This window comes from Hemiscyllium ocellatum, chromosome 4, assembly GCF_020745735.1.
Source record: "Hemiscyllium ocellatum isolate sHemOce1 chromosome 4, sHemOce1.pat.X.cur, whole genome shotgun sequence".
NCBI lineage: Eukaryota > Metazoa > Chordata > Chondrichthyes > Orectolobiformes > Hemiscylliidae > Hemiscyllium > Hemiscyllium ocellatum.
This window is the reverse complement of record NC_083404.1, coordinates 104,943,174-104,958,466: the sequence shown is the minus strand read 5'-3', so window position 1 is coordinate 104,958,466 and position 15,293 is coordinate 104,943,174. Positions and strand designations below refer to the sequence as shown.

The window sequence follows — 15,293 nt, the reverse complement described above, 5'->3', positions numbered from 1 at the left end:
GGCACAAGTCAGGAGTGTGATGTAATTATTCCCCACTTGCCTGAATGAGAGTAGATCCAACAACACTCAAGCTGGATTCCATCCAGGACACAACAACCTGCTTGATTGGCATCACATCCACAGTAATTATTCTCTCCAAACTAGTAGTGTATGCCATCTACAAGATGTCCTGCAAAGATTCAAGAACGCTCCTTAGGCTGCATGTTACAAGCCCACGATCACTTCCATGTAGAAGGCCAAGGTCTGCAGATAAATGGGAATGCAAATTTTCCTCCAAGCTACTCACCATCCTGACTTGGTATTTTGCAGTTCATTCACTCTCACTGGGTCAAAATCTTGAATTCCCTCCTTAAAGGTATTCTAGGTCTATCTACAGCACATGGACTGCAGCTGTTCAGAAGGCAGCTTACCACCACCTTCTCAAGGGCAACTAGGGATGGGTAATAATTACTGGCCCAGCCAGTGATGCACTCATGAATGAATAAAAGAGAAAAAATAATAAAAGAGAAACAGAATGGGAAGTGCTAAGGAGATGACTATCTTATATAGAATTATCACTGTGCCTTAAAACTCTTAAGTACAAACAAATTCTGTATGGAAAAGAAGAAATGTTTGCTCTGATCTGGGGACCTGTGGTGTTCACCTACCTTTAGCTCCTTTGTTTTCTCCATGTGCACAGCCATGCAAAAATTTTAAACGGAATATGTAATCATTCCTGAATACAGTGGATGTAGATTTTAAAATTTATTTTTCCAATGCAAAACTATTTGAATTTCTTCCCCCTCCCCTCTGGAATTTATAATATTTTAAGGATGGGGATCCATGGGTCTTGGATGCTCTCAAGTGACTGAACTATTGAAGTGTTATGGGACTATTGTAGCCAAACATACTTTTATCTTCATCGCTGTCTCAGCTCAGGTATTGAAACTATTTGTAACCCTCAAATTGAAGTTAATGACTAGCTACACACTAAATATTGAACCTGGACCTTACTAGTTTGTGTGACTTAATATTGTACAAATCAGTGCTTCTGCTTGTTGAATTATTACAATGCTTCTATTTTTAAAATGGTCAGTAATATTCATGTTTCTCTCTCCTCCACACCCCCCACCCAACCAAGAAAAATAACTATTATTACAAGGAAGGGAACATGTTCTTAATAGGAGAACAAAATTGAAGTGTTGAAGTTGCAAAAATCGGAGTGCTTTTTAGAATTGATAACTTTGTATTTAGATGCTATTTTTCCCTTGTATATAGAAGAATTTGGTGTGCCATTCCTCAGCCTGCATCAAGCTGAATCATCTTTCCACCCTGTAGACCGTTGTGACCCAGATCTGAGTAGCACTCGCTTAATGGATGATCGTTCGCCAGTTTCAAACATAGCCAAGACCACTGCTGCAGTTGATACTGTACTGCAGACGCCAACAAAATATTCACCAACCAGCCCCCAACAAGAGAATTTGAGCTGTGAGGCAAGACTTCCTCCATCCACGGAACCATTTTCACCAGCCTGTGGGAATTTTGATTCATCAGTGGGTGCTGTGGATCTTACTAACAACACCACAGAGATTGCTGTCTTACCTACAAAAACCGTGTTACTAGATCGAACCCCTGGAAAAGTTAAGCTTGCAGAGGCAACTTCAGAAATCGCACAGAATATAGAATCTCCAGTTGTAAAAGTGGCTGTGGAGAAGAAAAAGAAAAAGAAAAAACGCTCACATCCAAAAGGAGCCCAACCTCCTGCAATGGATATGCATGCTAAAGCCAAAGAAGTTCAAGCAATTGTTTCTGACCAGCGACTAGAAGGGCCACCTAGAGGAACAGGGGAGCATAAGGAAAATGTGTTGAACAGTGAGGGGTCATCTAAAGAGGCATCAGGGTTACAAGTAAAAACGCAGGTGGCTGGGGGTGTGCCAAGTCAAAGCAGTGTTTGGGCATCTGAAAGCTCAGATAGTGAACTAGCACATCAGCCACTGCACCACACTAAAACACCTTCAGAGAGCGATGTAAGAGCTGTTGTTGAGAGCCAAAGAAGCGAGGCAGCTCATGCAGCTAACCAGTCACAAATGGAGAGAATGTCAGAAGTGGAATGGACACACAACACTCTGGATTGTTGGAGCAGAGAAGTTACCGCTTCTGAGTTCCTCCAAGCATCCAAGATGGAAGAGAAAGTAGAACATCCTTTAGAACTTTGGGGTGAAAATATCATTTCACCTAACTCTCAGAAAAAGACTGAAGTAAGCAGGGTAGCACCACTGACTCCTCTGGAATTAGATGGTCAAGAATATACTCCCCCTCAGTCAAAGGAAGTACCTGAAATGAAGGTGAAGGAAGGGCCTTATCTAGCACATATAAGTAAAGAACCTACTTCCCCTGGGTCAAAGCAAATGTTTGAGGCGAATGAAATGACAGTACGTGAGGATAGCCAAATTACTGTCTTTAGGTCACAATTGCCCTTTGAGGTGAAAGAAGTGGCAGACACCCTGCTGGAAAGTAAAAGTGGAGGAAACCATTCCCCCAAGTTTCAGCAAACATTTGAGGTAAAAGAAAAGACAGAGCCCCTTACAGAAAATGCAGATAGAGAACCTTCTCTCCTTGAGTCATTGAAAGTGCCTGAGGGAAAGCAGAAAGAGTCTTCGCCAGAGCATGTGGCTGGACTCGCTCCATCCCATCAATCAGGGGAAATGTCTGGGGTGAATAAGATGGCAGAGGCCCCTCTCAACCTTGTGGATACAGAAGCAACTTCCCCTGAATCAAATAAAATATCTGAAGTGAAGATGATGACACCGATCCCTCTGAATAATGAGAGTAGGGAAACCAGTTCCCTTGGGTTAAAACAAACCCTTGAGGTGAAAGAGATGGCAGAAACTTCTCTTGCACAATTGAGTACAGAAACTGCTCCCTCTGATTTAGACATTTCTGAAGTGAAAGGGGTAGTTGCTATTTCTCTAGAAAATTGTGAGAGTAAAATTGCCCCAGTTGAAGAACAGAAGTCTGAGGGAGAAATATTGGTTGAAAGTACGCTGTGTTGGAACAGAGAAACTGCTCCCTCTGAGTTGCAGCAAATGCCTGAGGTAAATGAGGTGGTGGAGAAACCTTTAGAATGTTGGGACAGGGAAATTTCTCCTCCTGACTCTCAAACATTCAATGTGAAGGAATTAGTGGCAAGCCCTCCAGAAGGTCCAAATAAGGAAACTGGTTCCCCACAGCTGCAGCAAACGTCTGAGATGAAGAAGGTGATGGAGGTTTCTCTGGAATATCCAAATAAGGAAACTGGTTCCCCACAGCTTCAGCAAACATCTGAAATGAAGGAAATGCTGGAGAGTCCTCTGGAACATCCAAACAAGGAGACTGACCTCTCAGAGGCTCAGCAAGCATCCGAGGTAAATGAGATGGTGAAGAGTCCTATGGAATATCAAGAGGGTTTTCCAAAGTGCACTGACCAAGTCACTTCGTCTTCTCCAAAACAAGGAACACTCAAACTGCTGGATGATACTGAGGAAAAAGGTTCCAAGGCAGTCTCGAAAAAGGAAGCAGGCCCGAAAGTCCTCCAAAAACGAGGATTCCCTAAAGGTACTTTGCAAAGAGAAACTGGAGCAAAAGTGTCTTCTGACCAGCAGAGGGCTACAAAGACATCAATGCAACCAAAAGTAATGAAGGTTCCCAATCAGCGCCAGAGAGATGTTAAACAACTTGGGTCAGAGAAGATTGGCGAAATAAATGTACAGTCTGATCAGGAAGGACATCTGGATAAGCATTCTCGACAAGATGAAGGTGTGTTCCACCAATGATAAGAGTGCCATGTTCCCTGCCCCTGATCCACTTCCCCTAATGCTTCAAATTACATAATTCTGGCTCAGGATTTTGATCTGACTGGATTGGCATGGCATGGTATCTGCCTTTGGCTCACTAAAGCACATATCATCTTGCATGTACCATTTCTGCTGAGTTTATAACTAATCTAATGCTTACTAACCACAAGATTCTTTTGGCTGAAACTAGCAACTTATGTTTTCTGGATATCTGTTTAACCCACTGCATGACAGTTGGTTGGTTTCAAAGGGATTTTGAAACAATTGCTGTGGTGGTGGTAAATTCTTATTTATTTGGAAAAAGAGGCACAGGTAAAAGAAGAATAAGAAAGGTAAGTGCTGGTGTTAAGCTGGATGTGGTATGCTTTAATATTGAAAGCTAGAATTGTCTGTGTTCTAGTCATCTTAAGAAACCAGTATTTGGGAATGCAATATAACCTTTGTTGCCTTCCACAATGTAAGTCTTTTTTCCTTTGTCAAAAATTCTCAACCAATGAATTAGAATAATAATACCTTAGATATGTGAATGAAGATAACTAAGTGAAATATTAGCAGATAGTGGGGAAATATCACTTGACAGATTACTGTATGAAAGTCCCAACTATTGGCTAGAATAAGAAATGTGATTACTGACTCTGCTCTCCACTAAAACTTATTTACTGTTCACCACAAAACATACTTTCCATAAGCAAAGCTTACAAAAAATATCAAAATCTGTATTGAGATTAGGTTAGCTACTCCACTTTCATAAATACACCCTAATCGTAACCTGACTCATTCACTGAAGAGTCGGTGAAAGAGTTATCATTTTAAGATAGTCAGAGAGACATGAGAAATTAAGACAATTTGCAGGTACTTGGAATGTTTGTCTCTGGTTCAGTGTTGACGTCTTGTGGGGAAAAATGCATGAGGCACTTATAATCATCTGTCACTTTTAGTAAATGGCAAATAGCTAGTTCAGGCTAAAACAACTTAAAAACAAACTTAGTTTAAATATTACATAAAACCTTGGCTTGCCATAAAATTTCCAAAAATCTGATACCATAAAATAGATAAAATGGATTTAATTCAAAAGGCCATTTGTCTGTTTTAAAAAAAAATTCATTTTGTGAAAACAACTTCCTTTGGGGTCTGGTAAGTTGCAGTATGTTTGAATGAATCAGTCACCTTCTCAGGTTCGTTGATCTTTAAGATATATGGGCAATGCAAGGTTCATTTTATCAAGAACTCTGGTTACTTGCCAGGACCAAAGCTGAGAGCCCAATGATTATTCATAATATTACCTTTTTCTAAACAAATTGTAAATTTAATTGATCTCGTGTAGTTTTGAGATGTTCATGGCTGGATATTTGACCTTCCTTCTATTTCTTTTAATGGCTTTACACCTGATGTGATTAGAATTGTCCACTGTTCCTCAGCTGCTGGTATAATTACCTTAATGTGCTCAGTGATAGTTCTCAGTCTTGAGTGTTTCTTTTGCAAACAGTATAAAATCATATCAAGAGGACTAAGACCATTCTTGATATGAGCATAACGGATTACATCCAGTTTAACTGCCAGGAGCCTTTGAAAGTGCTTTGGTTTAGAACAAAAAAAAGTGTGATGCAAGAGAGTATTCTCAATACAATATGTACTTTATTATTTTATTTTGGTTCCTCTTTTTAATGTGTTTGTCTTAAATACTGGGCTTGAATTGAAAGGAATGGGCTTAATGGAATAATATATAACAATCGGTTTAAATTTGTGGGAACGCCCTGAAAATATCACCCTTGCATTTATAGAATCATCTAGTACAGACAGATGTTCCTGTCTTAACTCTTTGAAAGAGTCACCTAATTAGTTACACTCTCTGCTGTTTCTCTGTAACGTTAAAAATTCTTCCTTTTCAGACATATATTAATTTCCGTTTTGAATGTTGAATCTAATTGTACCACGTAGTTCATTACAAAACAGAAATTTGTTGAGTTTAACAATTGCCCTTGCTCTATGGTCTGGCCAAACGTTACCACACTCTACTAAGAAGTGATTTCTTTGAAATATTTGCTTTTCTAGGGTCGAATATTCAAATGTCTGCATGAGCTTTTTGAAGATAAATAGTAGTGTCATTAAGTTATTAAATACACAATTATTGCGACATGGCATTTGATGTGTTACATTCAGCTCTCAGGCAGGTGGAAAAATCATGTCCTTTTGTGAAAACCTAGGATGTATATGGGTAAGATTGCCTCACTAACGCCGCTGCCTTCTTGGTGAGTTTGATCACAAGTTTATTTTATCTTTTTGTTTTTCTGTGAAGTCTAGTGACAACAGATGTTTTTCTCCTTCTGTCGTCATTCACTACAGTTCGTGCCATCCACTGTGTTCTGAATATTAAACGGCTCTGTTACTGTTTGAATAGCAAATGAGTAATGGGCAACTGTGCATGCAAGTCAGCTCACCAATCCCCTTCAGCTTTCTGTTTTGTTTCTGTAACTTTGGAATTTTCTGGAAGAATTGTACACTGGTAGATTATACATCTTTCTGTGAAAGTAATTGAAAACATTTTTATTTAAACATTATCATCCAAAGCTGAATTCTGAAATATAGGGGAGCAGTAATAGTGAGTTGCTGTAATAAATTTATTTCTGGAGCAGCGCTCCTCAAGTTGTGCTGCAGATTTGGTGATATTGATCCGTAAACAATTTTATTCCTGCTTGTGCTGAAATATTGAGAATTTTCTGGTAATTAGATTGAACTTTGTATTGTTATCTGTAAAGAAAGAACAAAAGGAAGGTTGCATTGAAATAGCTAGCACCTTCAGGACATCCCAAAGTGCTTTAAAGCCAGTGAAGCACTATTAAAGTGTAGAAATTGCTGTAATGTAGGTAAAGATCGAATCTCGTTTCTGTCCTGCTTTTCTCAGTGACTGAATTTATTTAAAACCCATAGCAGGCAATTTAATTTCATTGCTGGAGAGGATATAGTTTACACATTTAGGAATATAGAATTCAGTTATTTATTTATTTTGTCATCTTCTTCTTTGTCTCCTCAATCTCAAAACCAAATTCTAGCCACCAAACCATTGGAATTCAAATTAGATTCTAACACTTCAGCCCATTTCTTGGATCTATTATTCTGTACGATATAGATCCCATCAGATTTCAGTATTTAAATTCAGATATTGATGGTGTATTGTATGTAAAATTCAGTATCGGGGGCATTTTTACAAATTAATTGTAAATACCTGTTCCTCTATACACTGTAAAGAGTACATTAAATGTAGCATATAGTAGTTGCTATTTAATTGTGATAGGGATGCCTTATGACTAGGAAATCTGGTCGCTGGGCTCCCATGCTTCTATATGTGCTTTCTTTTCTTCAAATGACCTCATTATTTTAACAATTCATAGATCTAACAATATAACATTCAAAACATTGCTTGTTTTTCAATAATCTTTGGTACTGGTTGAATTCTTTTCCATGTCTTTGAATTAAATTTTTCAGTTGAAGGCTTAGAAGCGTGAAAAGCTTAGACTTGATGTTTTGCCCAGAGCTGTGACTAGAGAGTTGAATTTGGTTTACACAATCTGATGCATTAGGCAAGAGGATTAATCATATCTGTAGCAATCATCAATAGTTTAACATATCAATCAATTACAAAAATCCCTAAATGATGGCATAATACAATAGTTGACTATTGACGACTATGTCTGTGATACAAGAATCCATTATGCATCTGCTCTTAGGATTTTATTAAAGCAAATTGATATCAGTAAATGTGGCCACTGTGAAGGGGTTTATATATTTAAGTTTTTGACTGTGAAATGATTGTTATTGGATTAGTATTCTAATAGTTTGGAGAATTCTAGAGGATATGAATATAACTCACATCATGGAGGTTTGATATTAGAATCAGGCAGTATAAGATGCCATCTGGATCATTGTGCTAGTCACCTCTTTGATAGAGCTGTCCAATTAGCCCCACACATCAATATTTTCACTCTTAATTTACCCTAGGTTGCAATGATTTAAACTGAGGCACATGGTCATCAAGATAGTCATAGAGTTTCTACAGCATGGAAAAGGGTCTCTCTAGCCTAAATGTCCTCATATCAAACATCAATCTATTCTAATTTCAATTCCTTGCACTGGGCCCAGAGCTTCATAAGTGGTTTGCTTCTAGATAATTCTTAAATGTCTCATGAATTCCTGTCTTTGCTGCCTGTGAGGTTCAGATACCCCCAACCGTTTGGGTGAAACTTTGCCTTCCTTAAATCTCCTTTACCTCCTGCTTCTTACCTTTAAAACTATATACCATGCACCACGATTACTGAGCACTTTACTATGGAGAAAAGCTTTTTCCCATCTACCCTGTCATGACCAGCAGAACTTTGAATGCTTCAATCAGATTGCCCTTCTTCAGTCTTACCTACTTTAAGGAAAGCAACCACAACTAGTAGTCTCTCCTCGTAGCTGAATCATCCAGCCCAGCAACATCCTAGTGAATCTGTTCTGCACCCTCTCTGGTGCAATCAGATGATTACCAAGGAGTGTGGTGACCAAAACTGCACACGGTACAGCAGCTGTCGCCCAACTAATGAATATAAAAAACTCCATAACGTCTTTCTCCCAACACGACCAATTTTTCTTTAAGATTTCTATTTGAATTTGTTTCCACCATTCTTTGAGTGCATTCCAAATCATAACAGTCCTCTCTGTATAAAGGTTTCTCCCCATGTCCCCTGTTGCGTTTGCTATTTATTTTACATGTTCACGTTATCAACTTACCTGCCACAAGAATTGTTTCTCCCCATTTACTCCATCAAAACTCTTCGTAATTAGGCCTAATTCTATTAGATCTCTCGCTGCTCTCATATCTGTTATCATCTTAGTAAATCACCTTTTGTAGTCTTTTCAAGACTTGATTCTTCTTAATCTTAGTAAATCAGTTAGGGAGGTGCACAAAGATTAGTCTGTGCTGTTCATCCAGATCAGCACCCAACCTTGTTTTTCTCAACAATCTGGGATGCATCCTATTTGGTCAGGAGGACTTTTTTTCTTTTCAGAGTTCATCTATTCTAATTTCACTTTCTAGCACCGAGTGACTTTTTTATTTAAATCCGGGATACAATTTACTTTAGAGGTCCACCACAGTCTACAATTCTAGGTAGGTTTTTAAAATCAAAGTGTTGAGAGTCGTTATGACATACCTTCAAGGTGGGACTTGAACTCCTAGCTCTGAGGTAGCAACATTACCACTGTGCTACAAGAGCCGTCTGGAGGACTTGTTAGCTATGAATGATCCCAATCTATTTAGTATCTCCTTTTTCTATCCTATCAAACATCTCTGTGGTCTTCTCCACCTCCGTCTTGTGTGTGCAGTCCCACTTTACAGCAACAATCAGCTGGGTACAAATTCAGACTTATTTTATCTGTCAGTAGCTCAGTGGCACTGAAGCCAATTAGTGTGCCCCAGTTGTTGCTGTCAGCTAACTCCGGAGCAGTCTTGATTTATTTGGCTCTTCAGTGAACTATCAGGGGAATGACCTAAACGGAATGGATGTTTACCTATCCGGGTTCTCTACATTTCACTAGACATCAACACTTTTACTTGTTCCTTTGTTATTTCTTTTGCATCATATTTACATATGTACAGTTGTGAAAATGTAAGGTAAAAACAATGACTGCAGATGCTGGAAACCAGAGTTTAGATTAGAGTGGTGCTGGAAAAGCACAGCAGTTCAGGCAGCATCCGAGGAGCAGTAAAATCGACGTTTCGGGCAAAAGCCCTTCATCAGGAATACAGGCAGAGTACCTGCGGTGCCTTTCAGGCACTCTGCCTGTATTCCTGATGAAGGGCTTTTGCCCGAAACGTTGATTTTACTGCTGCTCGGATGCTGCCTGAACTGCTGAGCTTTTCCAGCACCACTCTAATTTGAAAATGTGAGGGGTAATAGTAATATAGTTAACAAGATCATCAGGAAGCAGCTGTAACTTTCCATTATTTACTTTCAAATCCTTCTTTTAGCTCCACTGGGGCTTTTGACTGGCTTGGGACCCTGATTTACATGGGTTGCACATTCTTTATCACCTCAACACTCAAGCAAACATTCATGAAAGCTGTCTCCCCTTTTCCTTATTCCCCATCTCTCCCCTTTATGGTAAACTTGTTTTTTATAATCTTTTAGAACTACAATACCTCATGACCTTTCTCAAATAATATATCAACAAGAATATAGTACACTTCTGCATTTTACCTTTTCACAGATGTTCGGCTGTCTGGTCTGGTCTCTCTCCAGGAATTGCAGCAAATGTATAATGTGCTCTGTCAGCCAGTTGAAGTGGAAACACTGCATGCACCTCAGGCTCAGTCTTAGTCTGCCTTTAACAATCTCGAGGACAGCAGGTCAGGCTTGATGATGTGCTGGCACTTCCTGTTGTGTTGTTGTCTTTGTTAAAGTGCTAGGTGGCATAATTTTGACAGACTGAGCCAGTTTATTTTTCATTGCCAACCCCTCTCAGCTTATCATAAAATACCATGAGCCCTTCTTTCAGAAATTGAGAAGTTTACAAGCAAAAATGTAATCCTCCACTGTTTAGTGAAAGGTTTTGCCAACATGTTTCTTGTTCCGTTTTCTTTCTTTGTATTCATCTATCAGATTCAGATTTCACTTCTGAGGCTACTTCTTGCTAGAGTTTGATACCACGGGTATGTTATGTCCATCAATCCACTGGCTCTCCATGTCAAAGCCTATACAGTATGTTTTAACGAACCATTGGAATTAGTGCAATGCATCACAGCAGAGCTGTTTGTGTCCTCACCTTGCCTGTTTATTCTAGCATGAATTAGTAGATATGCAATACCTGTAGGATATTGTGATAAAGCGTGGGTCTACATAACACTGCAGCAATGAATTGAGGCGAAACAAATATCTTCTGTCCTACCAATGAAATTCATTGAAGCAGTTCAGTAGCTGTTGGAAAAAGATGAGTAAGTGCATTTTCAAGTAGATCTGGGAATAAGGAATGTTGTTGAGCTAAGAATGAAATGCCATGATGAAAGATTCTGCCTGATTTGACCATTGGTCACTTCCAAAGTATTTGCAGCTAGTTGCTGAACTGCATCCACAGAAAATTGAGAGCAAATTGTTCAGATTCTCAAAGTAATTGCATTAAAAAGTTCCATTTGTCTCTATGTAGCCAGTTGTTCAGTTCACAGCCTAGTTACCTTGGTGCTTGTACCAGCCATACTTTTTTTCCACTATATTTGAGGACTGAAATGGCAAAAGGACTTATTGTAGGTGCTGTTTGCATTGTTTACTCAACTAGAGGGAGAGGTTTAGTTACAGATGAACTGACATCAGGGACTTTGTACAAAATGAGTACCTGATTGATCTGTGGAGTGACAACCTTATTCTCTTCCTTCCAGTCCTGTCTCTTCATTCTCTCCCCTGGACCCTATCCTCATTCTGTCCCAGCTCCCTTTTTCTCTTCCCTTCCACCATGCTAAGCCCATTTCAAAGTTGCATTTATTCTCCACGCATGTAAATTATGGCCTTTGCATATCATGTCATCTTATGGCAGACCAGTTGAACACATGCTTTGAATCTGTCCTCACTAAAGAGGACACCGATAACCTTCAGGAAATGCTAGAGGACAGAGGGTCAAGCATGAAGGAGAAACTAAAGGAAATCCTTATTAGTCAGCAAATGATAATTGGGAAAATTGATAGGATTAGAACCTGGTAAGTCCTCAGGGCCTGATTCTCTGCATCCCAGAGTGCTTAAGGCAGTGGCCCTAGAAATAGTGGATGTATTGGTGATAATTTTCCAGCATTCTGTATGGACTGGAGAGTAGATAATGTAACCCCCTCTTTCCTTTGTAGAAAAAGGAGGGAACAAAAAAAATGAGAAATTATAGGCCGGCTAGCTTGACATTCACGGTGGGGAAAATGCTGGAGTCAATTATTAAGTATGTCATAACTGAGCATTTGGAAAGTGCTGACCTAAATCAGTCCTAGTCAGCATTTTGGAATTTTTTTGAGAATGTGACCAGTAGTGACAATGGTGAATTAGTAGATGTTGTTTATCTGGGCTTTCAAAAGGCTTTTGACAAGAGGTTATTATGGAAAGGTTGAATTAGAGGTAATGTACCAACATGGATAGAGAACTGGTGAGCAGACTGTTGGAAGCAGAAAGTTGGAATAGACGGGTCTTCTTCAGAGTGGCAGGCAGTAACAGGTTGGGCAACTCTGGGTTCAGTGCTGGGACCCCAGCTGTTCACAATATACAGTAACAGTTTGGACGAAGGTATTGAATGCCTTATCTCCAGATTTGCAGATGACACTAAGCTGGGTGGCAGTGTGTGTTGTACGGAGGATGCTAAGAATGCAGGGTGACTTGGGTAGGCTGGCTGAGTGGGCAAATACTTGGCAAATATAATATGGTTCAAAGGTTCACCAGACTGATTCCTGGGTTGGCAGGACCGACATATGAGGAAAGACTGGATCGACTGGGCTTGTACTCGCTGGACTTTAGAAGAATGAAGGAGTATATCATAGAAACATCTAAAATTCTGATTGACTGGACAGGCTGGATCCGGGAAGTAGGGATCACAGCTAAGCATTAGAGGTAAGCCATCCAGGACTGAGATGAGGAAGAATTTCTTCACACTATTGTGAATCTGTGCAACTCTCTCCCACAGGAAGCTGTTGGGGCCAGTTCATTAGATATATTTAAGAGGGAGCTGGACATTGCCTTTGCAAATAAAGGGATCAAAAGGCACGGAGAGAGGATGCAAATGGATTATTGCGATTACATGACCATATCAAATGGTGGTGCAGGCTCAAAAGGCCAAATGGATTAGTCCTGCACCTATTTTCTATGTTTCTATTTTCTATCTCATCAACATTTTACATTGAAACATAACAAGTGTGGAATCGTGCAAATGCACGTTTCCGGGTTAGAGTGTATGTGAAGTTGCCCACAGTTGCATGTGTCAAAGTCTTTCTGCTTGCCAGAAACTACAATCAGCTCCCAGGTAGCTGAATAGCTTGTGAAAGAGATAGCCAGAAGCCTTCAGACCTCTGTAAAGGATGCTGCTAGCTCTGTCTTTGTAGTTTTTAAAAAAAAAAAATCTGAAGCCTGAAGGAAGTCAGTTCATTTTCCCTCACCAGTTGCTTTAAGCTGTGACTTTAAATGAAAAGGTTAGAAACCTCATAATTTGCAAACCAGTTGTTCACTCCTGCAAGGAATAGAATAACCACTGTAAAGAGAGCAAGATCAACAAACAGCGAGTCCTGACAGGGCAAAAAGATCATTTCAGCAATCCCTGCGGATAGAGACCAATGAACTGCTTTTCAAGATTTTTCCCTCCACCCACAACACACTTTCGCGCGTGTGTGTGTGTGTGAGAGTGTATGTGTGTGAGAGAGAGAGAGAGAGAGAGAAGAGGAATAGAATAATGGAGTTCTTTGTCAGCAGTTCATACTTGTTTACCTACAGCTAGAATCTATCTATTTGTAATAAATTGTCATTCTTGTTGGCTAGAACAGGCTTCTGTACTTACCTGTTAACCTGCATCCAAAAATAATGGTGACTAGGGAAATTTTGTATACATTTAACTTCTATGGCAACTCAAGAAGTAGCAGGGCTTGATTTTCTGTGCACTACTCCAAAGAGGCATGGCATGTAGTTTCATTTGTTTCAACCCTAGCCTGACTGAATCATTCAATGGGGGGGACAAAAGAATTTTGTTGATCTCTGACAGATCAGCCAGATGCAACATGGATATGAGAAAAGAAATTCTGCTTGTCAAGTCTACTGGAATTCTTCAAGGATATAATTATTACACTTTTTGTGTACACTATTACAATTGGGTGTAATTTATTTCTACTTTCAAAAGGCTTTTGATAAGGTCCCACAAGAGAGGTGCATGTAAAGTTAAAATGGATGAGATTAGGATTGTTGTACTGACATAGCTAGATAGCTAATTGGCAGAAAGAAAACAGTAGGAATAAACATGTCTTTTTCCAATGACCCAGCCAGTGACTTGTGTAGTACCGCAGGAGTCAATACACTGATTCTAGCTTTTCACGATATATATTAATGATTTAGATGAGAGAACTAAATGTAATATCTCCAAGTTTACAGGTGGCACAAAGCTGGCTAGGAGGATGAGCTGTGTGGAAGATGCAGAGTTGCCTCAGTGTGATTTGGACAAGTTGAGTAAGTGGGAAATGCATAGTGATGAAGCACAAAATGTAAGATTATGTACTTCGGTAACAAAAACATGGAGGCAGATTATTTTCTGAATGGTGAAAGGTTGGAAAGGAAAGAGGTGCAACGAAACCTGAGTTTCCATGTACACCAGTCACTGAAGGTAAGCATGCAGGATTAGCAGGTAGTGAAGTAGGCAAAAACAGTATGTTGGCCTTCGTAGTGAGAGAGTTTGAGTACAGGAGCAGGATGGTTCACTGCAATAATGCCCTGTATAAATGAGATCACACCTGAACTGTCATGTGCAGTTTTAGTTTCCTTGTTGGAGGAAAAATGTTCAGCAAAGGAGGGAGATCAACAAAGATTTACCAAACTGATTTCTGAGATGGCAGGATAATATGAGGAGAGACTGATTTGGTTAGGACTCTGTTCACTAGAGTTTAGAAGAATGAGGGAATGTCCTAAACAAATTTATAAAGTTTTGACAGGACCAGACAAGATAAACATAGGAAGAATATTCCCAATGAACAGGAAGTCTAAAACTAGGAGATCACATTTTACAGTCACATTTTGGACTCATGAAAAATTTCTTCACCCAGAGAGTGGTAAACCTGTGGAATTTTCTGCCACTGAAAGTGATTGCTGCATTGAACATTTTCAAAAATGATTTGGATATAGTACTTGAAGGTAAATAGTTTAGGGGAAAAGCTCATTTAAATGTTCTGTGCTGTACATACTTGCATTGATTAAAAAATAAATCAAGTTATGAACTCTGCAGCCAAGAGCAAAAGTCCCAAAGGATGTGTTGTCCACCTGGTGCTACAGTTTAAAAGCATTTCATTGCAGTTATAGAGAAACTTGGAAATGGGAGGTGAAGGATCCACCTGTTGATTGCATAGGCACTAACAATGCATTTAGATAAGTAAAGAGGCTCCTCTGCATATTTAACATGGCATCAGAGTACGGCGGCTGCTCGCGGGCTCTTGCCTGGGGCTCATCTGCTCCTGCATGCTTTTGTTATTTTATTTTCTTTCCTTTTACTTCTCTCTTCCATTTTTTCTCTTTTGGAGCCTTTTGTGGTGGGTTAGTCAGTGAAATCAATGGGGCAGCTAGAACTAGCCGTGCGTGGCATGGCAGTTCCTAACAGCAGTTGGAGCTGGTGGTGGACGTAGCTCCTCACGGCACCTGGTGGCAGCAGCAGCAGCAGGGGTATCCTCTTGGTATTTTTGAGGCTGATGGTGACAAAGCTCATCCAGCAATAGCGGAGTCTTCAAGATGGCACCAG

General features: G+C 39.7%; 1 protein-coding gene across 5 annotated transcripts in view; it reads left to right on the top strand.

Moving 5' to 3' along the window:
- The window catches only part of LOC132815046 (microtubule-associated protein 4-like), a 426,923-nt gene that overhangs the window by 285,810 nt on the left and 125,820 nt on the right, over positions 1-15,293 (top strand). For all 5 annotated transcript variants that reach the window (XM_060823717.1, XM_060823718.1, XM_060823719.1 and 2 more), the window contains one exon: positions 1,258-3,774. In XM_060823717.1, coding sequence (XP_060679700.1) covers positions 1,258-3,774 — 2,517 coding nt within the window. The remainder of the gene's footprint in view (positions 1-1,257; positions 3,775-15,293) is intronic.